Source organism: Rhodnius prolixus, unplaced genomic scaffold (genome assembly GCF_049639745.1).
Source record: "Rhodnius prolixus isolate KJV_2025 unplaced genomic scaffold, Rpr scaffold_1, whole genome shotgun sequence".
NCBI classification, from domain to species: Eukaryota; Metazoa; Arthropoda; class Insecta; order Hemiptera; family Reduviidae; genus Rhodnius; species Rhodnius prolixus.
Window position 1 is genome coordinate 2,832,387 of NW_027411581.1, and position 27,086 is coordinate 2,859,472.

The 27,086-nt window shown below is 31.6% G+C and overlaps 6 protein-coding genes and 1 long non-coding RNA gene across 12 annotated transcripts in view; 5 read left to right on the forward strand and 2 right to left on the reverse strand.

Moving 5' to 3' along the window:
• Window positions 1–380: 380 nt before the first annotated feature.
• LOC141448894 (mitotic checkpoint serine/threonine-protein kinase BUB1 beta-like) lies at window positions 381–5,252 on the forward strand. 2 transcript variants are annotated; one of them, XM_074117865.1, is made up of 8 exons: window positions 381–855; window positions 940–1,144; window positions 1,261–1,457; window positions 1,902–2,121; window positions 2,203–2,395; window positions 3,017–3,210; window positions 4,510–4,582; window positions 4,674–5,252. In XM_074117865.1, the coding sequence occupies exons 1-8, from the start codon at window positions 719–721 to the stop codon at window positions 4,892–4,894; spliced, it is 1,440 nt and encodes a 479-aa protein (XP_073973966.1). In that variant the 5' UTR covers window positions 381–718; the 3' UTR covers window positions 4,895–5,252. The 2 variants fall into 2 exon arrangements, with proteins under 2 accessions (XP_073973966.1, XP_073973885.1); XM_074117784.1 differs by having other exon boundaries at window positions 382–855; window positions 4,510–4,585.
• Window positions 4,579–6,125, reverse strand: LOC141451174 (uncharacterized). The gene is made up of 2 exons (XR_012456578.1): window positions 6,025–6,125; window positions 4,579–4,763 (listed from the first exon to the last, which is right to left on the reverse strand). It is a non-coding gene; the product is annotated as an uncharacterized lncRNA (long non-coding RNA).
• A 1,463-nt stretch (window positions 6,126–7,588) lies between these two features.
• Window positions 7,589–11,258, forward strand: Prim1 (DNA primase small subunit). 2 transcript variants are annotated; one of them, XM_074118436.1, is made up of 8 exons: window positions 7,589–8,056; window positions 8,152–8,283; window positions 9,101–9,276; window positions 9,358–9,556; window positions 9,644–9,851; window positions 9,943–10,148; window positions 10,904–11,073; window positions 11,167–11,258. In XM_074118436.1, exons 2-8 carry the CDS (start codon window positions 8,156–8,158, stop codon window positions 11,184–11,186), a joined length of 1,107 nt encoding a protein of 368 aa, XP_073974537.1. In that variant the 5' UTR covers window positions 7,589–8,056; window positions 8,152–8,155; the 3' UTR covers window positions 11,187–11,258. The 2 variants fall into 2 exon arrangements, with proteins under 2 accessions (XP_073974537.1, XP_073974447.1); XM_074118346.1 differs by having other exon boundaries at window positions 7,594–8,056; window positions 8,127–8,283.
• A 560-nt stretch (window positions 11,259–11,818) lies between these two features.
• LOC141451004 (small integral membrane protein 8) lies at window positions 11,819–13,577 on the forward strand. Its single transcript, XM_074122036.1, has 2 exons — window positions 11,819–11,998; window positions 12,078–13,577. The coding sequence occupies exons 1-2, from the start codon at window positions 11,912–11,914 to the stop codon at window positions 12,234–12,236; spliced, it is 246 nt and encodes an 81-aa protein (XP_073978137.1). The 5' UTR covers window positions 11,819–11,911; the 3' UTR covers window positions 12,237–13,577.
• On the forward strand, window positions 12,317–13,577 carry Urod (uroporphyrinogen decarboxylase). The gene has a single exon (XM_074119059.1). The coding sequence runs from the start codon at window positions 12,317–12,319 to the stop codon at window positions 13,382–13,384; it is 1,068 nt and encodes a 355-aa protein (XP_073975160.1). The 3' UTR covers window positions 13,385–13,577.
• Window positions 13,578–14,569: 992 nt separating this feature from the next.
• abs (ATP-dependent RNA helicase abstrakt) lies at window positions 14,570–23,445 on the reverse strand. The gene is made up of 13 exons (XM_074115912.1): window positions 23,290–23,445; window positions 23,085–23,204; window positions 22,182–22,314; window positions 21,711–21,846; window positions 21,391–21,600; window positions 20,698–20,831; window positions 20,464–20,620; window positions 20,306–20,386; window positions 16,714–16,795; window positions 16,329–16,629; window positions 15,434–15,583; window positions 15,165–15,347; window positions 14,570–15,084 (listed from the first exon to the last, which is right to left on the reverse strand). Exons 1-13 carry the CDS (start codon window positions 23,308–23,310, stop codon window positions 14,948–14,950), a joined length of 1,845 nt encoding a protein of 614 aa, XP_073972013.1. The 5' UTR covers window positions 23,311–23,445; the 3' UTR covers window positions 14,570–14,947.
• Window positions 23,446–23,840: 395 nt separating this feature from the next.
• LOC141447403 (uncharacterized) overlaps window positions 23,841–27,086 on the forward strand; it is a 28,405-nt gene continuing 25,159 nt past the window's right edge. For 2 of the 4 annotated variants that reach the window (XM_074115019.1, XM_074115174.1), the window contains exons 1-8: window positions 23,842–24,219; window positions 24,305–24,393; window positions 25,027–25,132; window positions 25,444–25,653; window positions 25,858–25,971; window positions 26,354–26,478; window positions 26,548–26,629; window positions 26,710–26,855. In XM_074115019.1, the coding sequence (XP_073971120.1) occupies window positions 24,166–24,219; window positions 24,305–24,393; window positions 25,027–25,132; window positions 25,444–25,653; window positions 25,858–25,971; window positions 26,354–26,478; window positions 26,548–26,629; window positions 26,710–26,855 (926 nt within the window). In that variant the 5' untranslated portion in view covers window positions 23,842–24,165. Of the gene's footprint in view, window positions 24,220–24,304; window positions 24,394–25,026; window positions 25,133–25,443; window positions 25,654–25,857; window positions 25,972–26,353; window positions 26,479–26,547; window positions 26,630–26,709; window positions 26,856–27,086 lie in introns of all 4 variants that reach the window. The other 2 variants (XM_074114940.1, XM_074115101.1) reach the window with 2 other exon arrangements.

The following is a 27,086-nucleotide window of genomic DNA, read 5'->3' on the forward strand; positions in this document are numbered from 1 at the left end:
TTTCCTTTTTTATGAACCTGTACTTCCAAAACTAACCGACGTACAGTGTATTATCAAACCCAAGCATAGAAATGGAAACAATATGAGACTAAGGAATTGTTCTTAAAACTAATGGCAGATAAATAGATATCGAACAGTACACCAATTATTTTCTGAATCTTTATATATTCTTGGGGGGGGGCTTAAATAAATTTGGTTGTAATTAATAATAATAATAATTAAAGTTTTAACAAAATTTAAGCCTTTTTTTAACTGTTACAAATTTTTTTTTGAAGAGGTGATTTGCTTTATTATATTTAAGATTTTTTTATTTTCATGAGTAATTTTGTTTTACTTAATGAAAACTTTTGGGAAAACTTGAAGTACACAATCACTGTTGTCCAACCTGATCATAAGCGCGCTTATCAAAAATACCGAAATGCATAAGTCCCTTCTTACATCCCACTGTTTTTATTAATGCTTTTAGTTCGAAGTGATGTTTTAGTATTCATCTTGTCATTTAAATAGAATTTTCAGTTGCTTTTATTTGTCAAGTTTTCATTTTTTTTTAAATCCATCTTTTAAGTACTATTTTTCACCTTATCTTGTTGTGTTGTACAAAAACCTCTTGGGGTTAATTATTTTAAATGTAAATGATGGCTAAATAAAAATAATTACTTTTTTAAATAAAGTTTTGGAGCAGTTTAATTTATTTGTGAGATTTACAAGATTTTGTGAAATGGATGCTGATGCAATTGATTTATGCAAAGAGAATATTCAACCTTTAAGACAAGGTCGTAAAGCTGCTCAACTGTGTCTAGCACTTAAGGCACAAGATGATAAAGATGTACAAGAAGAAATGTTGAAAGAAAGAGAGTAATAAAATTGGTTGGAGTTAATAAGTTTATTTAGTTATTAGTTCTTTTTTTGTACTGAAATTTTTGTTTACTTACATTCTAGTGCTTTTGAACTGTCAATTATTACTTACGAAGGGGATGATCCTTTGGAACCCCGTTATAATTATGTAAAGTGGATTGAACAATGCTGCCCAAAGTTTGGTCCAGAAAGCCACATGATTCCACTTTTAGAAGATACTATCATGTTGTTCAAGGATGATGATCGCTACAAACAAGATCCAAGATTTGTTGAACTCATCATTAAATACGTAAGTGGTAGAATTGAATAGAAAAGAATGGGAGGAAGTGCCTTATACCATTACTCAACCTTGTAGTTTTTTCCATATATTCAATATTAATATTACAATTTTAATTATCCTTTTAGATAGAAACTCAAGATCACGCACCAGAACTTTATCAGATTGTACACAGCCAAGGTATTGGGACAAAGTGTGCAGCGTTATACAAATCATGGGCAGAATATTTAGACGCATGCCAAAATATTAAAGGTGCTGACCAGATATACAGATTGGCAGTAGCATGTAATGCCGAACCTATTGAAGTTATCAAAGATTTACAAGCGTAAGTCATAAGTTCTATTTTATGAATTGTTATCTTAATATTTTTTTTTTTTTTTTAATAATTTGTTTTTAGAGGATTTTGAAACTTTTTTTTTAAATTACTACCAGCATTCATTCAGTTTGATTTTAAACTAGTTTCGGGACTAATGTCTTCTCTTCAGTTCGTTTGATTTTATTAATCCTAAAGAGATAAGATGTCATAATTTTTGTATCTTAACAAAATATTACATTTGTATGAAACTTTTTTTGAGTTGTACTAATCACGCATAAATTATTAGCGAAAAAGACTTTTAAGCAATTATTGCGTCCTTATCAAAATGTATTCCCAAAGAAAACTAACACACCTAAAATCTGCACATTTGAGTACTATCTCATGCGAGGGATTAACGAAGATTTAAAAAAAAACCCTCGGTATTGATGATTTTATTTGCTTATACATTTACAGACAATTCCAGTTAAGTGTGGCCAGACGTATGCTTATGGGTGGAGGTGCAAGCGCAGTTGCACCAGTAGAAAGTAGGGTTACCGAAAGACAGAGAAAAGTACTTGGTAAGCTGAAGAAAACCAATGTTACCGGATCCTTAAGAAATGCATGTGGAGGCCCAGGACCTGTAAATACACTATTTTCAGATTCTGGACATAATGCTAAAATTAATGTGTACCAGGTAAACCTAATGAATCTTTAATAATTTATTTCATTTGAAATTCTTGTTTCTTTTGTCCTCGTTCGCTTTTCTCTCTCTTAGGAAGATGAAATTGATGAAGGCGTGTTGAGAGGATCAGATAATAATAAACTTGGATCTTTTGCAAACTCTGAGGAAGTTTATAAAGAAAATACCATGAAACCTCAACCTTGGAACCATGGTTTTACGAAAAAACAGCATCGTACACCGGCACCTCCTCCCGTTCAATGGGTACCCAGCACTCCTACATTTCAAGGTTTATTTTTTTATTTATTATTTTCTCTTTCTCATGAATGGTTTCTTCAGGAATCTTGCCATGTTCCCTTAAGGGTATCTACGAATCCCTATCAACAAGTCATAAAACAAATTTCTCCCAAAATAAAATTTAAAAAAAGCCCTGCAGAATTAGTTAATGTGTGTAACCATTTGGTTTAACAAACTCGCAGGCAAAATTTAACATCTCTCTCGCACACCCACATACATTTAAAGTTCTTATATTTTATCCATATACCTTGTATTAGGTATATAAAGGAAAGGTTTATGTATAAAGGAATGTTCACAATAGCTCTTTTAGTTCGTAGTGAATTTTGTTTACTGTAACTTACTTTATAATCTAGTTTGTACAAGATTTATAATGTACTGTTATGTCAAATTTATTATAATTTTCAGAAGAATTTTTTTTGTTTTGGGTTCCCAAAAAATTTGGTTAATTTCTTTTAAAATCCCACAGGACGTTTTTAAGTCTGTACCTATTGAATTTTCAATTATTCAACTAATTCTTGAAAATGTAGCTTTTTAATGTTAAAGTTTTAAATACATACATTTTTTACACTATACATACATATAATTATAAAAAATGATTAGAATCCTATTTCAGTTTTGAGAGATGATGAAGACGAAGATAATGATAAAAATGATGCTAATAAAGGAAAAGTAGAACATTCGCAACCAACGCCAGTCACGTCGAAAGTGCTTAAAACTAGAAAAGCAGAAATTGCTCAAAAAACACCAATCCAATTGTTTAAATCGCCACATGTTGGTAGTATGAAGAAGAACATGCCAATATTTGAGGTAAATCTTCTACAATAATTTCTTTAGTGATTTTATCTCCGAAAATGATCGGAAAGGGTGTTACTCTTCCCTCTAAAGAATAGTTCTATTAATTGTACTATCAACTTAGGGATTAAATAATGAGTTAATTTTCTTTTGAGTTCGAAAATAGTTTTGCAAATTGATCATGCAGGCGTGTAGCTTTCCTCAAACGTACCATCCCAGAAGAAAACGGTCCGGTTATAATTAATGTCAGTGATTTTCTACATTGGCTAAATCTTTATAATAAACACCCAATATTTCAAGATCTTTCCGTATTCCTTGATACATTTTTTTTTTTCTAAATAATTGATTTTAGCCTTTCTGAGAAGAGATGGGTGCCTCTAATGAACCATTTCTGTATATATTGGGTGCGTTCCACTTGGCGACCACAACGACCACGACCACGACCGCGATTTTGGCCGTTCCACTTGCTTGTGAGCGTTGCGATCGAAAACCCAAGTGGAACGGACTGTGGGCGTTTTAACCGTTCATGTAAACATTACATATGGCGGCTTCGAAAATAAGTTAGAAGCTTGAAGAGGTTATTTTTTAATTTAAACCCCATTTATAAGCAAATTTATAATAAACTTTATTAATTATTGGTAAAGCTGACTTATACTAAAAGAATATATATAATTCAATTTTTTATATTGCATTTTGGAGTATTTATAAAATTTACGTTTAAATAAAATTAAAGTGTCTTTTGTGGCAACAGTTGGATATTTATTAATAATGCTTTAGAAAGTTCTTTATCTAGTTCCGATTAGAGTGGAATGCAATTTTACAAAATCGCAATGATAAAAAGCGAAAACTTAGGCCACGTATTATTAGCTATCAGAGTAATTGATCTTTATTCAAATGAAGAATTTAAAAGTTATTTCAGGTAAATGATTTTGTGTTATTCAGTGATTTAGTATGTAAAGGGATAAGTAATTATTTATTTATTTATTTTTTGTAGACTTTCGAGAAACACATTCTATTATTTACATGAAATAATACTTTCATTTACATGAGATAATTTTTTCGGTCGCCATATTTTGTTTTAAAAATTGCGCCAACTCTGAACGCCCACTTCGACCCAGCTTTTAAGGTGGGGCGTTGTGGTCGTTGTGTGGGCGAAAATAGTGACGTCATTAGTGACGTTTTCACCACGACCACAACGACCGTGGTCGCCAAGTGGAACGCCTGAAGGTATGTTTTGGTCGTTGTGGTCGCCAAGTGGAACGCACCCATTGTAGTTTTACAACAACTTATTATGTCTTTTGTTTTTATTTTAAGGTTTACTCTGGAGGAACTAACTTTTCTTTCGAAGAATTGCGTTTAGCTTACTATGAAAGACACAGGAAAGATGGTAGTAAGTTTCTAAATTTATTTAAGCTGAATATTTATTTTGAATACACCTGTAACAGCATGATATTCAAACTTTTCTTATTCTTCAACAGAAATCCGTAAAACACCACTCACAACAGAAGTAAATGAAAACATAAAGCCTTCAAGTTCCTCTTCTACATCGGTTGAAACTCCTCTCGCCGCTAGAACAACAAATAATATCAGTAGACAGCTCACTATTGTAAAAGAAGAGGAAAATGAAGAAGGCTGTGAACAACAAGTAGATGAGTTTGTAATTAAAAAGAAACCTACTTTTAAAGTATTTTGCGATTAAAATTTCAAAGAAATATATACACGTTAAATGTTCATTTTTTTGATTTTGTACATAATTTGTAATTGTTATGAATAAAATGAGTCGTAAAACTTATAAAAGTTTTTCTCTGAAAATGTTTTAACTCTTATTAATTAAACATAATTTATGATTCCTAATTCATATTTTAAATTATTTAATTTTATTATTGAGTAAAGTGGACATCACAAGACAATAATATTAAAATAAAAACAGTTAATTTTGATAAGTTATGAATGTATTTACTGTATACTGGACAAATGTAGATGAATGGTTACGAATGCTTGTAATCAATGTTGTTAAAGAAATTTGTTTATTAATAAACTTGAAATTTTTAACTGGTTTTGATAAAAATGCAATTAAAAAAAATCCTTTTCCATTTACTTAAAAAAAACATAGAATTTATTTATCAGTAATAAAGTATCAACAATGATGTAGAATTTGTTTTTAGATGTAAATCTATGTATAAATCTCAGAGTTGAAGGATTATATAACAGTTCAGAAATGCACCTCAAAAGGGTGCCAAAATATCCTACGTTCCGAAAATATTTCCATAGTTGAACGTTATAAGCCAATCTTAAGCATTTTTATGATTATTTCGTGTATCTGATTAAAAGAATTCTGCTCGATTAGTTCTTAAAAAAAGGAAAATAAAATCAGGAATCGGAAAAAGCCCATCAGTAAAGTATTTAACCTTCCCATTCAAGGATTTTGGATTAGTAATTACGGTCAGGTCTCATGGCGGTACCTAATATAAATTTAAAGATTTAGAGAAAATCGGCACTAAAAATCTTTGTCGTAAAGATAATATCGAACTATGAGGGTGCCCAAATGAATTCGCCAGGCAATTTCATGTGTATTTCTTTTCAAGAGTTTTGAAATAGGATACAAACGTTTAATTCATTGGTGTAGCCTAAAAAACTTTGTGTCTGATTTTTTAACGACTACATTTTTCTTGTACTCTTAACACTAAGCAATTTAAATAGACGTTTGAAACAATATTTGGAGATTAATTATAACAAGTGCCTATATTTTTATGTTTAATGTCAGAATGTTAAACCTCATAGAAGCATTTTAGACGAAAAATAAAACTAATTTAAAGGAAAGTATCTTACTATGAAAAGACTATCAATGAATGAATTACTAAGATTATTGTACAAACAACATACACTGGGCCAAAAAAGTCTGTGAACACTAACCTAAATTTTATTACTTTTATTATTATCTTAGTAGAAACTTCTTTTATTTCCAAATGAAATATTCTATTCGATAGAGAGAAACCAGAGTTTTCATTTTATATTCAATCTTTTATTTTTGTTCAACAGGAATATCACAATTACATGTTTAACAAAACAACCCCACACACGAATGCAAAAAAAGTCTGTGAACACTTTGCAGAAATAAATCATTCTTACACATTGTACGTGTATTATAAATTTTAAAAACTTGTAGGACCTCCTTTGTTCCTAATCACTTCCAACAAGCGAGCTTTCATCGATCCTACTAATTTTGTGGTCGTCAATGTTGGAATTTTATTCCATTCTTCTAGAATAGCGTTTTTTAGTTGTTCACGGTTTCTTATTTCTCTTTTATTTATTTGGCGGCTGATTTCATCCCATAAATGTTCAATTGGGTTAAGGTCTGGCGATTGTGGAGGGGCGTTTAGGCGCCGAGGTGTATTATATAAAAGCCATTCCCGAGTTTTTAGTGCGGTATATTTCGGGTCATTGTCTTGTTGGAAGACAAACTTTCCCTCCAAACCTAATTTTTTTGAACTTTCTCTTAAATTGCGTCTTAATATATCCACATACACATATTGGTCCATCATACCATTAATTAGATCTAACTTGCCCACTCCTTTAGCACTCATGCACCCCACACCAGAATGTTGCTTCCCCCATGCTTAAAAGTTGGCTTTATATTTTTCATTTTCATAGCTTCATTTCGTTTTCGCCACACTTTTTGTCGTCCATCAGACCCACAAACATTGAATTTCGACTCATCTGAAAAGATTACGGTTTCCCAGAAACTAGAAGGCTTAGAAACATTCTTTCGCGAAATCCAATCGACGCTTACGATTTATTTTATTGATAAAAGGTTTTTTCCTTGGGACTCGGCCGCAATAATCGTATTCATGTAATTTATTTCTAATTGTCTGAGGTGTTACGCTTACACCATAATCACTTGATAATTCTTGACTGATTTTTTGAGCGCTTGTCCTGGGTTCTTCTTGAAATGAATCGTTTATGAAAGGAATTAAGTTTTGGTGGCCGCCCACTGCGTGGCCTACTAATCACATTTTCGTACTTTTTAATAATATTATGCACCGTTGAAGGGTTTTATTGAACTATCTTCCCTATTTCTCGAATACTTTTTCTTTCATTTCGCAACCTCACAATAAGTTCACGAATTGGTCTGGGAACTTCCATATTAGTGGTTAAATGTATACTAATTAGATTATTTATTCACAAAACTGACTGTAGTGGTTTCTACAATACAATAGAGAACTTTGAAACTTTATTCAATCATTTTTTTGTTTGTTATCTTAATGTTTTTACACATTTATTCAGCTGTTCACAATTGCTTTTTGACAATACCGTAATTTGACTACTATTCGTCATAGCAGACGAAGCAGTATTTTGTTATTTGTATCCAGGTTAGGTTTCGGGCTTTCATCCATCAAAGAAAAATTGATTAATTCGTTTGGTGAAGAGAATTTGTCTTCAACTATGTTTCCGTCTCACACTAGAGTTGCCCCTTCTAAACAAATGTAGTATGTAATAACGAAAAAATATGCTATATTTAATATAAGCTAGCTCTGCGGATTGTAAGGAATAACTTTTTTCGATTTTCTTTTAACGTTTCGAGTAATCGATTAAATACTACGTTAGAACATATTTTGATAATTCCCGCCAGTTAATAAAAAAACTGTAGACAAGACATAGACAACAGACATTCTAATTCTGAATAGTAAACTAAAGATTTGTGGTCTGAATTCATCCAGTCTCAGTGCGTAAAAAGAAATTGACTTAAATCTTTAAAACATGGGTACTTTTTCCCCGGAGCAGTTACCCGAATTATTGTCTTTTTATTACAAGAGATTATTCCCTTACGTGCCGTACTATCGTTGGCTTTCTTATGGTTTAGGTAAATATTTGTATAATTATTTTCATTGTTTTATTTTGCAGTAACTAGTAAAAGTTTTATATGTTTTTAGTTGATTCGAATACTTTTGCGAATAGGGAAATGAGTTTTACATTAGCAGGAGATATTTATATTCGTTATCTAAGTTTTGATAAACTAGAAGATTTTGAAAAAGAATTACAGAGGAAATGCCCTGAAAAGATTGACATAGGAGCTGTATATAATAGCAAGTATGTTTGAATATTTTTCTCATAATTTAGTTTTAAGCTCGCCCGCAAGGTTTTTCAAGCAAAAAACATCTAGAAACACACTTTTTCACTCAAATTGTGATGTATCTCAAGTTAGATACACTAAACTTATTTTGCACATTCAAAGTAGATATTTCATCAGTTACAGTATCAGTAAGTTAATCAATATTGTGTGTTCTATCAGCAGCAATAAACAATTTATCTCTAATCTAGTAGGTAGTATTTTCGAAACTTCATTTTCAACTATTCAATTGCAGACTGTAAAAAAAGAAGTTGCATCCTCAATGAATTTCAAATTAATGGAAATCCTAAACACTTTTTAGAATTGAAAAAAAAATAGATTCCTGCCTATATGACAATAACTTTTCCAAAACGTAATTTTTTAGAATTTGACCACATTATTTGCAAGAGACTCATTACCAAAACATGAATTTTCATGAACTTGAATTTTCCTGGAAAAAAGTAAAAGTTCCAAAACCACATGTAATGTTCATCAGTACACCAAGATTATTCTTAAAAACGAAAAAGTAATTCTGGTGAGAGATTTGTACTGCTAGCTTACAGTCGTGACCAATGAAATTCACATATGGCCCAAACGTAATAAAAGGCATGGTAAGCTGACATGTTTTTTTTTTCGACTCAGTAGACTTGAAGGCGATAGTTTCTTACACTCAGTATCGAAAATTGGGCACAATCAAAGTACTTTTTACCTATTAAGAAAAAAAAAAAAATGTGATGTTCTAAACGACTTTTTGTAAACGGAAATCTTTTGAAAAATGGTTTCTTTTTTATTCTGTAGGCCTAAATTGAAGCGATTAACTTCTAATTTTGATGTAGTTGAGAAAGAATTAGTATTTGATATTGATATATCAGACTATGACAGTGTAAGGACATGTTGTAAAGAAGCAAATGTATGTAATAACTGTTGGAAATTAATGTCATTAGCTTGTAAAATATTGGATACAGCTTTACGAGGTATGGTTGGTTTTTATTTAAAATTTAATTCGAAATATGGATTTTTTTTTTTTTAATTTTCTGGTTATTTATATTTTTCAGAGGACTTTGGATTTAAACATCTGTTATGGGTGTTCTCCGGAAGAAGAGGAATACATTGTTGGGTTTGTGATGAAACAGCTAGGAAACTAGAATCAAAAGTGCGCTCTGATGTAGCTGAATATCTTCAATTACTCACTAGAGAAGATGCAAACGGAAAAATAGCTCATATTCCATCGGAGAGAGTACATCCTTCAATTAAGTAAATAAAACCATCTTAATAATAATCATATCAAGAAATATATTTATAAATTAATAATTAGTTTTTTTTTTTTCGGCAACCTATTAGGAGGGCTTTGAATATAATAGAGAAAGAATTTGTATCTGTTTGTGTCGAAGGACAGAATATTTTAGGATCTGTTGAAGGAATGAAAAAGTTTTTACAAATGATAGAAGAACCTTTAAAATCAGAAGTCGAATTGCATTGGGATAAATTGAATACGTCACTTGAAAGATGGGAAGTACTCAAAGAATTGTTTAATACTTTTCAATCGCAGGTATATATACATATATTTTTTGTTTAGATAAAAGTCATATTTGTATTAAGAACAAAAAAAAAAATCTTATAAAATATTAATTTGTTTAAAGGGTAAATTAACTAGAAAGAGTAAACATTTAATAGATGAAATAATGTTACAATATGCATATCCAAGACTTGATATTAACGTAACTAAAGGAGCGAACCATTTATTGAAAAGCCCTTTTTGTGTACATCCAAAAACTGGTAAAGTTTGTTTACCATTTAATCCGGCCATGGCATTCTCATTTAATCCGGATGCTGTACCAACAATAAGGTATTTATAATAGTAATAAATTATTCACTTTTTAAATTCATTCTTCTTGTTTGTCTGAGCTAAAGGCTGTAGCATGGGGTCGATGTTTCTTTAAATAATTATTTTCCTTTAACCAATCCTTTGTAATGGTTCCATTCTTCTCTAGCTCACTCTCTCTCTCTCTCTCTCATTAGATCTCAGCTGCAGTCTCCTTTTCTTCTTCTCCAAGCCATTTCTGTCTTTTCTGGTCACATTCCCGAATACCCATGGCTCTTCCCTATATAACCTTCTAACTTTTGCTAGATCCTTGAAGAAGTGGTAGGACTACGAGTATATACCCTCAGTCTGAGTTTAATTTTTCTAACTATTTTTGAGAGGAATTTCTACAGTTCTTACAAGTTTTTGTCCCTTCTCGAGAAAACTACAGGGACTTTCATTACTTTTGCAAGTGTAGCAATTTTTTTTTCCTTTCCTAAAAGTTGATTTGCCTGCTAATAAAACTGCTTTTTATTTATTTGTTATATCTCTCCTGTTTACTTTTTAGAAGGAAACTGTTTAAAATGAGAGTCATCCCAAAGGTATTAAGGCACTCTTTCTTCTCGGACATTCCAAACCAAGCCAAAATTCCTATAGAATTAGTAAATCCTCATAATCTCTCTAAAAGGATTTAACATACTTATTAGCATGTCAAAATAATAATATTGCTAAAATAGAACCTGTTTTTTTCCCCAAAAAAATATTCTGTAATTTTATTTTATTTGTTTCTTAACTTATAGCGAATTAGTAGAAGAAATTCTAAAATGGGATGAAAAAGAAACGAATAATGATGATGCTAAAAGAAAAATAAAATTTTACAAAAAGACCAGTATGTATAAAGGAATGCAGGTTTTTGAAGAATTTCTAAGAAATTTAGAATCAAGTTTGAAAAGCAAAGTTAATGTTGAAGGTACATGAATTTGTGTAATTTGTTGTTACTTACCTATGTACATAAATTAATTATATTGAACAAATTTGCTAATTTAGTTTTTTTTTTTTCAAGATTCGTCCATGGATTTTTAATAATTTTTTGGATTATTATTATTTTTGTTTTGAAATTGTTATGTAATATATTGAAATAAACGTTTACTTTTATATTTCTTTTTTCTTAACCTAAGTTGTTGGAAATCTAATCGATAGCCGCCTCTAATAATTACATTATTCTTCTGTGAAAAACCTAATATTTTCGTTTACAAATGAGCTCTGATGTCTAACACTGACGCCTTTTTTTTTTTTTTACCTCAGTTAAAACAATTAATATGAAATAAATAATTTTTTTTCAAAACATTTGCCTTCCTAAAATAAACTTCTGAGGTTACTTCATTGCCTAATTAAATGGCCCAGTTTAGCAATCAATTGGAACTCCCCCCGCCACGAAATACCAATTTCTTGAAATAGCCTTTTGGGGGGTTTAGGTATTGGTAAATAGTGTTAAATCGATAAATCTTTCATTCCCGACTTGGAAAAAAATAATTAGTTCAAAATGAAAACAGTGTTAAACATAGCTGAGAAAATTTAGTATAAGTACTATAATATAGGAATTTATAATTAATATTTTGTTTATTATAAAAAGAATAAATGCACTTTTTTGTTTAAAAAGTAATAAATTGAAGCTTTTTATTCATACTTCAAAATTTAAATTTTTAGCAGATTTACTCACACATTTAAGACAGCCATCTATAAGACATCTTATTTACGGTTTAATTTAAGTACTCAGAAGGCTGAGAGAGTTCAAAACAGTCATAAAGATGGAACCTAAACCAGGAGATGGGATAAAATCTATGAAAACATCTCACGCCTTTAGAGTATTTAATTTTGAATTGTACACCGCACCAGTAAGTTACAAGAATATTTTGCAAACCTAACCTTAAACTAAACAAATATAATTTTGTATTTTTTTTATTTTATTTTCAGAATAAAGCCGTAATGGCATTCGGTATTGTTGCTATTTTAGGCTGTGCAGGTTACATTGCCTACATGAGAAAAAAATATGAAGGCATGGGATATTATCCAGCAATAGATTCTGAAGGAAATGAGACATTCGTCAAAAAAACTTCCAAGTGGGATTTGTAAATAAAACGTTTTTATGTAAATAGTAGAGTTGAAACTGAGGTGTAGGTTAAAGTGATAAAGGTTATAGTAACAGCTTCGTCATGGCAACCACATTTCCAGTTTTAAAAAATGATCGTTTATTAAGGGCAGCAAGAGGAGAGGCTGTTGATAAAATACCAGTTTGGATAATGAGACAAGCCGGACGATATCTTCCTGAGTTCAGAGAACTGAGAAGTAAATATGATTTTTTTACAATATGTCAAACACCTGCGCTGGCTTGTGAAGCTACTTTGCAACCAATTCGTAGATTTGATGATCTAGACGCCGCTATAATTTTTTCCGATATTTTGGTTATACCTCAAGCTTTAGGCATGGTCGTTGAAATGAAACCAGGTGTAGGGCCTGTCCTGCCGAATCCTCTTGTAAAGCCGGATGATATAAAACAGTTGAAGTTCCCAGTAAATGTAAAAGAAACTCTAGGCTACGTAATGGATGCCATAACATTAACTAGAAATAAACTTGAAGGCAAAGTACCACTTATTGCTTTCTCAGGAGCTCCGTGGACCTTAATGGGCTATATGGTGGAAGGAGGAGGTTCAAAAACAATGTCAAAAGCTAAACTGTGGTTGTATCAGTATCGTACAAAATCTCAAGAACTACTTAACATAATTACTGATACTGTTTGCGATTATCTTGTAGAACAAGCTAGAGCAGGTGCCCAATTGTTGCAAGTGTTTGAATCTAGTGCTGAATATCTTGGACCAGAATTATTCAATCAGTTTGCCTTGCCGTATATTACGAAAATCAGTAAAACAGTCAAGGAAAAATTAAAACAAGAAGGCTTGGAAAAAGTACCTATGACTATATTTGCTAAGGGAGCGCATTACGCTTTGGAAGAGCTAGCTAATAGTGGTTACGATGTTGTTGGTATTGATTGGACTATAGATCCTGCTTTGGCCAGGAAATGTGTTGGACCGAATGTTACTTTACAAGGTAATTTAGATCCTTGTGCACTGTACGCAAGACCTACAGATCTAATCGAGCACACTTGTAAAATGTTAAATAAATTCGGTAAAACGAGATATATAGCTAATTTAGGCCACGGTATTTACCCTGATATGGATCCAGAAAATGTAAAAACATTTCTAAAAGAAGTACACACACGATAAGATTATTTTTTTATTGTAAATTTTGTTTTATTATAAGAAAAAAGAGAAGGTAATGGTGATATTTTAATGTGTTCTTATCATTTTATTTATCGCACTTTCAAAGAAAACAAATTCACAGTTAACCGAATTTAATATGTTCTTGCTACCAAAATGGGAAAATTACTTTGTAATGATTAAAAAATTGATCAAGATATTTCTTATTAATAATTTTAAACCATCTTCTAACCTTGCGTTTCCTTAGAACTCCCTAGAAAAAAAGTAATAGATGAGAATTTGTACATTGACAGAAATCATTGACTGCCGTTTTCAGAGAAATCTAGTATGAACTTTGAAAGCTTTGTTTTTCTAAGCTCATTTCTATTTGCAATTTTTTTTAAATTTCATACATACCTATATTGTTGGTTTTAATATTCTACATGTGTATCATTACAGTAAGAAAATGTTATAACGTGACATCTGAGCTCTTCCAGAATTCTTTTTTTTTTAAAAAAACATTTTAAAAAAGTGTGAATACTCTTAAACTTCAAGTAATCATATTCGTTTCAAGAATTTTTTACTGTCAATTTTATTCAGTATTAATTGTTTGACTAGCTTCATTTCTTTTCTTCTGGCAGAAGATTTCCTTACAAATTTAACGGAACTGTTCTCATCTTCAAAAAAGTGACGAGTTTTAGTTAGAAGAGTCCAACATGTCTCTACTTTGTGATGAATGGTAAATTGTTGATGTAAACGTTCGGACAGTTCAGAGAGCAAAATATTGCGTGCAAATTTCATTTCATTGACTTTTCTGATTTTGAAAATTTCTTGTTCAGTAATTGCGAGAATGCTGTTATGCACTACTGTGCTTTTGTGAGTTTACTATGTTATTATCGACGATGGCCAGCTGTGCGTCAGTTGATGTAGATACATACATGCATTGTACTAAAGGATACAGTGATGGTGATGCAAGCTATACAGTTTCCTGCAGTATTCATGACTTGATGCGAGAGAACGGCACAACGTTCATCACCTCTCCTAACAGAGAGGAATCAGTACGAAGGTAACTTTGTAGTACTCGATAATATCCATCAGTTAAACTTTATTATCTAAGCAAAATGAAATTTCAATTACCAATCTACAACATTGCTGGGCAATCGAATTGGATAACTTGAGGCCGAACTGAAGTGAAGGAATTATACTAACTAGTAAACGGTACATGTGTATTTAACAGTAGAAAAGTATAGACAAACTTCGTTTCTACAACTTCGTCTCCACATTATCATATTTAAATTTATATTATTACAAAAAAAGAAGTCAAATACTCTTCCCAAACCCACTTGAGGTTGGATGGGAAATAAAGAACTAAAGCAAACAGAATCCGGATAAAAATCTACAATATTCGGTAACTTTGTACATTACAAACACTTAATTCAAACTTCACATTTAAAAAGAATATTGTAACATAACTTTCATACACATGAAACCCATACATATGTTTGGCCATTTACTTTTCTGAAAACATAACTAACAGTTGCAGAGAACTAGAGATACCAGATAAAATAATAATAATAATAATAAAAGATTCTAATAATCTGCAGCATTATTGGCCAAATAATCTCTTCGGCCAATATTTGATGCTTGTTTACTTTGGATCGCTTCCAATTTTGGACATTCAGTGATTCTATGACCAAGACCGCCACAATAACTGCATCCACGTTCATCTAAACATTTTGATATTTCAGATTAGTTTTATTTTTTTTTCTAAATCCTGATATAAATTAAGATATAATACCAAACTTACCTCCAAGTTCCAGATATTTTTCATTTTCTGATTGTAATTCAGCAAGAAATGGCGGTACTTTCTGTTTTGCTTCAATCAGTAGATGCTTTAAGTCCAAAAGAACACTTTCATCATTTGCTTTATTAATGAACGTTGTAGCTAAGCCAGTTTTACCAGATCTTCCAGTTCTGCCAATTCTGTGTACTGGAGAGAATAAAAAAAAAAAAACTGCTGTCGAAGCGCAATGAAAAAATTAAGATACTAGAAATTTTCTAAAAACAATATAATACCATAATTTTCCACATCGTCCGGCATGTCATAATTTATTACATGTTGTATATCCTGGAAATCCAGTCCTTTGGAAGCTACATCAGTAGCAACCAGTACATCTTTCTTGCCAGCTCGGAATGCTTCTACAGATCGAGATCTTTCCTCCTGATCTGAAATAAGTTTGAAAACAAAATAATCTATAAATAAAAATAAAGTTACCGAATTTCTAGACAACTATTGTGGTTGGTTTAATAAAAATTGTGAAAAGCTGGGAGTAATAAATCTTATTCAGTAAACTGTTTTGTTAATTATGAAGTTTGAAAAAGATTTTAATGATATTCTTTTAGGTATATTGTTGATTGTATTGTACTTAGATTTTTCACGTTTGAGATACGAAATTGCCTCTTAAGGACGGTGAAATAGCTGAAAAAGTGGATCTACTTTTCTTCGCTGGGTTACATTAATTTCTTTTTGGGTTCAAAAACAATTGTTTGAATAAAGTGGGGGAACTACGGTTAACAAAGAATCTCATTACAAAGTTCTACGAGAAGTACAATATGCTCTTATGACCTCCAGCTTGTCAAAAATGCAGTTGCCGGTTTAAGATTACAAAGGGTCCATCAAGTAGCGCAAGAAAAATACATCTGTACCTTCAGTAACATGGATTTAAACTTCGAAAAAGTTAATTAATATATTTTTTGCATAACTCTTAACAACAAATAGATGCTGTATTCTCTTCTTACTTCAGTTCTGTAATCAGAACTCAGTGGTTACTCTCTGCAGGCATTCTGAACATCAGTAATGAATAGTACATTCTCCTGAATGATCCCAACTGAAGACAGGAATCCAAAGATGATTTTTATTTTTTTTTTATTTTTTGAAAATCCGTTTACATAACCAATATTTACTACATACCTTTACCACCATGTATGGCAACAGCTTCAATTCCTTTCAACAGTAAATATTCATGAATAGCATCAACGTCTTGTTTCTTTTCAGCAAATATCAATACAGGTGGCGTTGTCTTTTGCAAACATTCTAATAGGTAGACAATTTTAGCTTCCTGTTTTACGTATTCAACTTCCTGAATAACATTTATTGATGCTGCGCCAGCTCTACCAACGTTTATTGTAACTGGCTTAACTAATGCAGAACGGGCGAAATTTTGGATCTTTTTTGGCATTGTAGCTGAAAACAGCAATGTCTGTCTTTGACCCTTCAAAAAACAATATAATTAATTAATGAATTAATGTGCAATTCTAATAAACTGAAATTATCTGATAGAAGATAAATGAAATACCTTAAAGAAAGAAAAAATAGTACGAACATCCTCTTCAAAACCCATATCTATCATTCTGTCAGCTTCATCCATACACAAATATCTAGAAATTATTAAATTAAATTTTATTGTTAATTTTGGGAGGGGGTAGCAAACAGCTAAAATGCGCTTTCAAAATCTAGAAGTATTTTTGAAACTCTCAAGGTGAGTATAGTGGCCAATGCAAGTAATGTGAGTTTACTGTCATGAGCCAAAGTATATACTTAAGTAAAATCTAAAACACTATCAAACATAAAATATCTCTTACATCAACATTTAGGTATAATAAAAGCACAATTCCAACTTTTGGAACACAAATAGTATTAGTGAACTTATACAGAATAGACTTAATATAAATCCAACTTAGTTAAGTTGCAATGAGTTATGGGTGTAAAATACCAGTCTTAGCCTTGATTTTATTTAATATGTTGACACGAAAAATTGTGAAGGAAAAAGATGAGGCGCAATGAAAATGCTTCTTAAGATCGACGAGCCTTATGTTTCTTTATTTTATAATTGTTATTAAATCAAAATTATTTAAACTTTAAAATTTGCTTAAATTAAAAAAATTATTACAATTATAAAGTTGTTTTACAAGAGATGAGATAACCTTCACCGGTGAGTTAACTTTTTTTTTTTTTTTTTTTTTTTTTTTTTTTTTTTTTTTTTTTTTTTTTTTTTTTTTTTTTTTTTTTTTTTTTTTATATAAGACTTGTACAGTACAATTATGAAAAAAAACATAATATATAGGCAATGGCAAATGCCGTCTGCCAGAGTTTACTGCATGAACAATTAAAGAAAAAATAAGTAAATAATAAGTAAAATAAGTGAATAAAGAGTACAAATAAACAATATAAATTTAAACAAAAATAAATTATCTATTACCATTAAACTATACACAAAAAGAAATTGTAGCAAACTTATTGAGAAGGAAAATCAAAAAAGAAAAACACGTTTGTTTAAAAAGAAAAATAAGGAAGGAAAAAATAAAATAAATAAAGAAATTACAATTCAAAAATTCTAGAATTATCTTATAATGTCTATTCTAAATAATGTCAGAAAGCCAGTGATACCTGACCCTCCAGGCATGGCGAGCATAGCGTAGCAGCGGGCAAGGTTGGACCTGGCCAGACAAGAACCCAATGATCTCCTCCCTGGAGAGAGTAGCCTTTTTGAAATAAATTTGACGAAACTCAGATAGTAGAGGACATTCCCCCAGAAAGTGGTAAATCTCCTCGCGAACATTATAATTACACAGAGAACACTTTTCTTCGTCAAAGTCTCTATCTAACCAAGGCCTATGGTTCAGATACAGAAGCTCTCCTCGGAGCTTGAAAAACCAACGCAGGTCAAGGATGTTTAGTTTGTCATGAAAAGAGGCCGTTACGCAATCTTTATGTTCACGAACTAAGAAACTATATAAAGGAAAACGTTCGGACATAACCGTTCTGTTTAATGACTGCTCGGAAAGAGATTCCCTGATCGCAGAAACAAGAGAGAAAAGCTGACTGCGCCAGTTCGGAAGATCAGCAAGGCAACCCTCAAAGCCATGGGAGTACAACCTTGCCAAAGAGAGCCAATGCTTGAACCAAAAAAGTTTTTTATTGATAATTTGGAGAGCTATTTTTTTAGTAAGTCTATTATCAGGAAAAGAAAGAGTTTTAAGAACATATTTAAAGTGCAAAGATAAAGTGTAAGTCTCAAAAGGTTCCAGACCTGATTCTATTGTAAGCATGTAATTTGGCGTAGAAGAAGGAAGCGAAAATAACTTCTTAATGAAGAATCTCTGAAATTTCTCTAATAAATCATAACACTGAAAACCCCAGACCTGGGCACCATAGCAAACCACAGCACGCGAAACACTTTTATAAACTTGGAGTTTAGCGTCTAATGGGACATTTTTATTCAAAATGAACTTATGCCACACTCTATTTAAACCAAGTTTGGCTACCGAGATTCTCTCTTCTAGGTGGGCAGAAAAAGATAGGCGAGGAGTTAGGATGACGCCGAGGTATTTGTATCTGTTCACCACCTCGATTCTTTGACCCCGATAATACCATTTCTCCGAAGAAGCCAACCTTCCACCGTTCCGAAAGATCATTATTTTTGATTTGGCCAAGTTCACAGAGAGATTCCACTGATCACAATAACCCTCCAAAATTTTAATATTTCTTTGCAGGGCTAAAGGATTATCCGTCAATAACACAATGTCATCGGCATAGAGTAGGATCTTAATTTTTGTGTCACCCACCAAAACCCCACTTTCCAGGATATCTGGAAGATCATCCACAAATAAAGAAAACAGAATCGGGCTTAGGAGGCAGCCCTGCCTTACTCCCGAACCGACTTGAAAATAATCTGAATTCCCCTCGTGACCTCGGACCGATGACAATGAATAAGAGTAAAGTTTTTTGAGAATTTTCATAAATTTTGAAGAAACACCGACGTTAAATAATTTCAAAAATAGAGAAGAATGATCTATGGAGTCAAAAGCCGACTTAAAGTCGACGAAAAAGCAGAATAATTTCTGCCCTTTCTCCGACAGCCTCAAGCGGACTAAATTTAACAAAACAAATATGTTATCTATCGCAGAGCGGCCACGTCTGAATCCAGATTGGAATTCACTCAGCAAATTGTTTTGGGTCACAAAATTATCTAACCGACGAAGCAACAGAGACGTAAATATTTTTGCTATGGTGTCAAGGCAGGAAATACCCCTATAATTGGAAACATCGTTTATATTTCCTTTCTTATAAAGGGGAAAAATCAGAGATCTTCCAAAAGACGGAGGGAGATCGCCAAATTCAAAAATGTAATTGTAAAAAGATAAAAGTATATCTACAAAAGATGGAGGAGCATACTTATAAAATTCATAGACCACGCGGTCCGGGCCAGGGGCTTTATTACACTTTAGGTTCGAAATAACCAGAGCGAGTTCATCTAAGGAAAAAGGAGAGTCCAGAATAGGTGAACAGGTGTAAGGATCACAGTAAGAAAAAGAGGAGAGCAAAGGTGGGTTGAGGAGAGATCTGAAGTGGGACACCAACTCAGTCAGGGTTATTTCATTCCCAAGAACAAAGATCTTACTTCGGAATAGGTTAACTGCACACCAGAACTCTTTGGAATCAGAAACAACTTTAAACTTTTCGTACAGAGAGGAAAAATATTCTTTTTTTTGAATATTACAGATCTCCGAGTTAACTTTTTCAAGGAGAGAGCAAACATAATGTTTGGTTGTTTAAGAGCAGGTAATCAATACGTGTTTTAAATTTTTGTTTTACAGTTTAAAGTTTGTATCAATTAATTTTGAACGGAAATTATTGTTAATTTCAATACATAACATTAAGAGTTTTACTTATATAGTAACAATTACTGTACTTTGACTAAAATACAGATTTGATATTTTATTCGAATAGAATATTTATGAGACAGAATTTCAGAACTTTAGTTAACACAGTAATTTGTAAAGATGAAGATTATATCTTCTTAAATTGAAACTCTGTACAATCAAATACTTCCTTTTAAGGAATGGACGAGAAAATGAAAAACGTAAATAAGGTAATTATTGACCTACCTGCACATGTTCAAGTGCACCATCTTTTTATCAAGCATATCCATCAGTCGTCCTGGTGTAGCCACCATTATATGTACTCCTCTGTGACAAAAGAAATTACAATTATATTTAAAGCACACCAATAAATTAATCGTACAGAATGTCTCCAGTAAAAATACCTGCTGATAACATCAAGTGATTCGGCTACCGGTATGCCGCCGATAGCCAGAACTGATCGCAAAGAAGGCCCTCCATGTTTTTGTACAATGGAAATATAATATTGAATTATATCAAATGTTTGCTTAGCCAACTCCCTTGATGGGCAGATAATTAAACCTAAACCAAAAAATAATTTTTGTAAATAATTCGTTTTAATAATAATAATAATAAAAGTTCTTTTTACTTTTACCTACCATAGGGCCCTTCGTTTTTTATAAAAGGCATTTTCGTCTCCTGTTCTAAACAAAACATAATCAATGGTAAAACAAAGACTAAGGTTTTACCAGAACCAGTAAAAGCTATTCCTATCATATCTCGTCCAGATAATCTGTGGAAAAATCAACAAAGAAAAAATATTTAAAAAAAATATTTTTTTCTAAAAAATAAAAACAATTTCATGATTTAAATAACATGTTGGGAGCAAAGGTATAAGGGAGAAATGGACTTGTCATTCTTTAGGAATCTTACGGTAACCTAATCCTAGCAACACTTACACTAGAGCTAGGTTTTTGTCATTTTCCCCAGCAGCATACCCTAGAACCTCAAAAAAATGTAATTAAGAACAAACTGAAGAGGAATGAATAGGTGAAATAATCTGACACTCTCTCCAGCAAAACGTACGTATATGTAAACGGGGATATGCATTTGATTTTAAAGAAAATTTGGGAATCTTAACTTTATAGAAAAAGGAAAAATTGAAAGGTGGATGTTTTTTAATATCACGCTTTTTCGTGCAGTTTTTGACGATCAACCCTTGTACAACTACCCTGCCGGATAGTTTTAATAAATAATGTTGATGTTGAATAGTTATTACTATTATTATAATTAAACTGCCATCAATATAACATAATTATATAAACAATAAACCAAGAGCAAGAGAAACTAACATGGTAGGCAATCCTTGAACTTGAATTGGTGTTGGTTTTAATATATTTTTTGCTTGAAGTCCAGATAGAATGGAACGAGGAAACTTCATTTCAGCAAAAGAAAGACAAGGCGGCGGTACATCCTCTCCTTCGACAAGAATTCTCAATTTGTTTCTTACTCGTTCATGTCGTTCATTGCCCAAATTCAACACACATTGTGGAGCACGCCAGCTGTTTTCATAGTTTTAAAAAATTAGATATTATAGATTATGGAACTGTTACTAGAATATTACCAATTTACTCTAGAGAATATATAAGTGACTGCTAATGATGGATTATACCTTGTTTTTAAGGATTCTTCATACTGGATACCTTTGGCCAACTCGGCCACTCCCATTAAAGCTTTTTTTTCAGCAACACTTTCCAATATTTTCTCTTCTTCTTTCAGTTGTCTCTCCATTGCACTTTCCTTCTTGGCTGAAATAAAACAGCATTCAGGAACATATATGAGAAGGAAAAATTTAAAATACAAGAGAAATATACAGGTTTTCGATGGGCCGATTGTTGCATCGACAATACGCTATCCCTAAAACAAATCCTACTTAAGGATGAAAATAATGACTTTGCCTTCATTGCCTTAGAAAAGGCTCACGACAGAATAACTCCGCATATGGTTTGGGAAGGACTGTACATTATCTCCATTTACAAGCCTACAAGTGTTTCCAATGAATACTCGTTATAAAAAATTTGACATATTCGCAAAAAAATAAAATAAATAAAATAATCTAGAATCAAACGTTAAATTTACTTACCTTCAGCCATTTTCTTCAATTCAGTATGCTGGTCTAAAAGACTTATGTTAGATTTTCTTCCCCATATTTTTCCATCCTCATCCTCTTTTTCATTTTCACTTGAGGATTTCCCTCTGGATGCTTCATCTTTCAACTATTAAAATATAAAAAACTCCAGGTAATCAGATGGTTGATATTATAAAGCTGATAAAGCTTAATGATAACAGTTAACAAGCAAAAGTAAACAAAAATTGCCAATTCTTTCAGGCGGGCTTTAGCAAACTACCAACCAGGTTTTGAGGACAAAGGCGAATATAAATATCTCATATTAACCATTAAACAACAATGAGGCCTATTCCGAGAATTGAATTGAGTCCCGTACATTCAGTCAAATAAGATATATTAGATGCGAACCTGTGTTGAGAACTTTTATAAGCTTCCTTAACTATCATTGTTTTTAAATAGACTACAATCGTTTATGAAGTAACCAGAAATAAGCGTAAAGAGCATATAGTATTGTATATTAAACCATATTTTTTTTATATTGAAGGAATTGATTTAGATGGGAAATCTATAAATACTGAATATGTAGGTAATTTAATCAGAGTGTACAACGTTTTTATAGTTCGCATCATACACATTTTAAAATCTTTCTCTACTTGCTAACGGATTGGCGCCCTCAACAATGGCTAATATCCACGTACAGAGGTGCACTTCGTGCGAGGAGTGTCTTTGACACAAGTGGATGTTATACTTAATTATGATTACAATCAGGTGACCCGTTATGTTTAATATTCCGACAGTATCCTGAGTGCACAAAAATCACTCTTTCCCAATTCATTTTTACCACTAAATGCTTTCTTCACCATAAGATCAACTTTCTCATTAAATCTGATACAAATCTTCAAATTAAGAAAGACTAACCTGTGTTAATTTTCCAAGTTTCAATAGTTTTTCTTTCTTTCGTTCTTTAATTGGAACATAAGATTCATAATCTGAAGAATCAGAACTTGATGAATTTTCAAGTTCTTTTCTACGATATCTCTACAAAAGAAAAAAAAAGAAGGTAAATGATATTATCTCTTCTAAATATGACTTCAACAAAACTATCATAACTATCAAATTATACTTTTATATGACTGGATGACATATTAACAAATTTAAATTTTCTGTTGCAGATCTGACGGCACACACAATTTCATTGCACTAATTAATAATTATAAACCATACCCTTCTTAAAAATACAATTCAAAATTTGACAGGTATAACCCGATGAGAGATAAACTTCTTGTTTAATAATCGAAGAAAAAATATATTAAATTACAATCGATAATAAATAAGTACTCTGGAGTATACATATATGAGAACTAATTTCTCATCTTTAACTGAATAAACCCTAATGAATCCATATAATAGCATTTAATTTCAAAATTAAATAAGACTAAAGTTTATTCAGTTTTCAAAGATGTTTCCCGAAAAAAATTGAATGTATTTTAAATTAAATTTGACTTTATTATAACAATTTTACCTAAAAAATAGTGTAGGTATCAAATCATTCAGAAAAGATCATGATTAATTAAAACTCATTCAAAAGAAGAGAATAATTTATGATAGTTCTCACAACTATTTGTTTTAAGTGATGGTGAGGATCGATTTAGAATTGTCGATTAAATAAATTTCAAGCTACTGCAAATAGTGCCTTGTACATTCTACACACATCAATGTTATTTCTTCCCTTACATTATTTTTTAATAATTTATAATGAATTTTATTAAGTGTTTCATTGTTGATGTGTAATAATTTTATTTTAAGTTCATCATGCTGTTTGGTTTCAATTAAATTAATTTAATGTGATCCTTTACTCTTTTTGATTTATAAAGTAAATTAGTAAGAAGCAATTGGGAAAACCCTTTACTGTCTGAACATCTTTTTATATTTCAATTCTGCAGATGACTAAGAAACACAATTTTCAATTCTTTTCTGTAGAAATACAATTTTTTTTATTATGACAACGAAAACTGACATAGAGGAATTTCTGGACGGGCCTCTTGTTACATGGGTAAGTTAATTCTATTTTGTATGGTACTGTTAGAATAACAAATAAGTTTTCTATTATAAAAAAAAAAAAAACTGTTTATTTCTAGTTTCGTTCTTGCCTTCATGACCCTATGTGCCTATCTGATTATGATGACTTAGCAGATGGTGTCCTCATACACGAAGTTCTACTTCTAATGTAAGCATTAATTAGTTAGCTAATCACTATCGCAAGAATAGTTTTAGTGACTAGTATGCCTCAATTTAATTTCTCAAACTGATGATATTTTTGAATTATTAACTGCCATTACGTATGTCATAAATCTTGCCCTTAAAACTAGATTTTACTATCAATTAAACCTTTTTTAGTCCCATATTTATTTGGTTCTTTCAAAGAAACTTATTCCAGCCTTCTTGGACTAAGTGATGGAGAAAAGAATGATGTATTAATGGTCAATATATATATATATATTTTTTTTTTTGCGCATCAACAGCTGAGGTTATTAGCGCTTGGAGCTTTTTCAGTGCACTGCTGGCCTCCGGACAGTGTTTTCTCGTTACAGACAACACTGTCCATCACCGGACAGTGAGCTGTAAGAAGCTCCTAGAAAGAGAAAATCTAAGGGTTAGCAGCTGGATTCGAACCCGGGACCTCCGCGTGGAAATCTAGTACGCTAACCACATAGCTAATCCCTCCCCTGTCAATATATTTAGAAACTGGATTAAAATAATTGTCCAATCTTAAATATTAATTTATCACTTGGATTTCATGATTGTAGAAAAAATAATACTTTTTTATTACTAGCAAAGTTTATAATAAAATGTATTTCAGTGACCCGGAACCAGTTCATCATGGAGTTGGTCCCAGTCTTGGTAATCCGTCCTTGCGAACGAAAAATATGGACTGTATCATTAAAAACATTAAAACATTGTACGAGGTAAATTTTCCAAAGAAAGATATATTCCTTTTGTAGTAAGCCCTAATTATAATTAATAAGAATATATGATAATGTCTATGAAACAATGTTATTAATAATAACTTTGCAATGTATACATTGCTTTTTTTTTTTTTTGTTTCTAATTAATGGTTAAATTACTTAACAATAAGGTTGCCTTTTCCATTTAATTCTAAATGCCGGTGACCGTTTCTTAGGTTTCACTCAATCATATCCTCTAAATCAACCTGCCTTTATTTGAGATATCGTGCCATTATTCTTTCAATCACCAGACTTCAAAATATTTGTTTCAGGAAGAATTGTGTCAGCTAGTATTAAAATTACCTGATGCTTCAGTACTTGGTAGACAGGCCGATACACGTGCTGGACTAGAACAGATGAGTTTATTACTGTTACTTTTGTTAGGGTGTGCTGTACAATGTCCAAATAAACAAGCCTTCATTGAAAGAATTAAAACTCTGCCAATAGATGCTCAACATTCTCTTGTTGATTGTATTAAACAGGTTAATATAAATGTTTTAAAATTTATCTGTACTGATAATTTAGGATCTAAGGTAATTTATTGAATTGCTAATTTTTTTGCGTTGAAACATGCATGGTTGTTTAAAAGTTGATTAGTACAGATTATTGTTCTTTAGTGAATGTATGAAACGTTCTGTTGTCTTCAAATAAGGAGGGACTCACTCATGTTTTTTTCTTTTTTTAAGGTGACAGAAAGTCAGGAAATTGTTTTGACCCCGGAAGGAAGTGATTCTGTGCCTAATGAACTTCTTATCAATCATATTAGATCTCTAGTTAAGCAAAGAGATCTATATATGCAGGTAAAGTAATTCTTTTAATTTATTTATTTATGTTGTAATGCGCTTCCCATAATCAAATATAGTCATCAAGTAAGACAAGCTAAAGTAAACGATATTAGACTGTACGGTACCTCCTTCTCAACATACATATTCTGTTCGCGATCACCGACAGAGGCGACAAAGCAGTTCTTTCCAAGCCTAAGGCATGGCATCAGTCCAAACTTTATCAGCATCAAATATTAAACTGCGTAGATTGCAGTAGATCCGTTAGGGCCGCAGTAACTTGCACTAACACTAGATCTACTAAGAAGCTTAATACATTTAATAAGCGGATTTCCTTTTTCGTCCAAAAATTTCGTTTTTTTTTAATGTATAAAATATAATTTTTATTTTTACCAAACAGTTGAATGGAGTGAATCATGATGAAAAAAAAAATCAAGGGTGTTTGATGTCTGGATCTGAATCGCAACATTTAGCTGTGGAATTAGCAGATTGGAAAGCTAAATTAAGAAAACAGAGACAAGAATTGTAAGTTTTTTAACTCTTTTAGAAAGCTCTTTATAAAAGTAAAGCTTTCATAAACTTATTTTGTTTCAGAGAAGAGAAATCGGAAGCGCTTTCTGAAGCTAAAGAAGAATTAGAATGTAATAAATCACTTATATCGAAATTAAAGAGTGAAGTAAGTTAATATTTTTTACATACATTAAAACATAATGGATGTTTCAATTAAATTAACGATATCATGGAAATTTTCTTCAGATAAATGAATTAAAAACTGAAGCTAGAGTGGGTAAAGCGTATAGAGATGAAGCTGATTCGCTTAGAGAAAAAGCTGAACGAGCTGAACGTCTTGAAGCTGAAGTGGCACGATACAGAGATCGCTTATCAGATCTTGATTATTATAGGTACATAAAAATTTCTTTTTCAATTTAGGGACATCTTTGGCTCTGAGATAGCAAGTTAACCAGATGAGCTTAATAAAAATGGCTAAACCATTAACCATAGAGCATACTTCTACATCTTAAACATTCTTAGCGATATGAGGTTTCAATTGGGGGACACCCAATATATAGTAGTCACCAGTATTTTTGGCAACAATTACACAGTACCTCAGACCATTACAAGGCGGTGATACC

Excerpts from the sequence above, each read along its gene's own strand:
- LOC141448894 (XM_074117784.1), top strand. The coding sequence starts at position 719 with ATGGATGCTGATGCAATTGATTTATGCAAAGAGAATATTCAACCTTTA. Across the intron at positions 1,458-1,901 it reads GTTATCAAAGATTTACAAGC|ACAATTCCAGTTAAGTGTGG; the intron begins GTAAGTCATAAG and ends ATACATTTACAG. Across the intron at positions 3,211-4,509 it reads AGAACATGCCAATATTTGAG|GTTTACTCTGGAGGAACTAA; the intron begins GTAAATCTTCTA and ends TTTTATTTTAAG.
- Prim1 (XM_074118346.1), top strand. The coding sequence starts at position 7,954 with ATGGGTACTTTTTCCCCGGAGCAGTTACCCGAATTATTGTCTTTTTAT. Across the intron at positions 10,149-10,903 it reads GATGCTGTACCAACAATAAG|CGAATTAGTAGAAGAAATTC; the intron begins GTATTTATAATA and ends CTTAACTTATAG. Across the intron at positions 11,074-11,166 it reads AAGCAAAGTTAATGTTGAAG|ATTCGTCCATGGATTTTTAA; the intron begins GTACATGAATTT and ends TTTTTTTTCAAG.
- LOC141451004 (XM_074122036.1), top strand. The coding sequence starts at position 11,912 with ATGGAACCTAAACCAGGAGATGGGATAAAATCTATGAAAACATCTCAC. Across the intron at positions 11,999-12,077 it reads TTGAATTGTACACCGCACCA|AATAAAGCCGTAATGGCATT; the intron begins GTAAGTTACAAG and ends TTTTATTTTCAG.
- Urod (XM_074119059.1), top strand. The coding sequence starts at position 12,317 with ATGGCAACCACATTTCCAGTTTTAAAAAATGATCGTTTATTAAGGGCA.
- abs (XM_074115912.1), bottom strand. The coding sequence starts at position 23,310 with ATGTCATCCAGTCATATAAAA. Across the intron at positions 20,832-21,390 it reads GTTCAAGGATTGCCTACCAT|ATTATCTGGACGAGATATGA; the intron begins GTTAGTTTCTCT and ends ATTTTTCCACAG. Across the intron at positions 20,621-20,697 it reads AAAAAACGAAGGGCCCTATG|GTTTAATTATCTGCCCATCA; the intron begins GTAGGTAAAAGT and ends TTTTTGGTTTAG.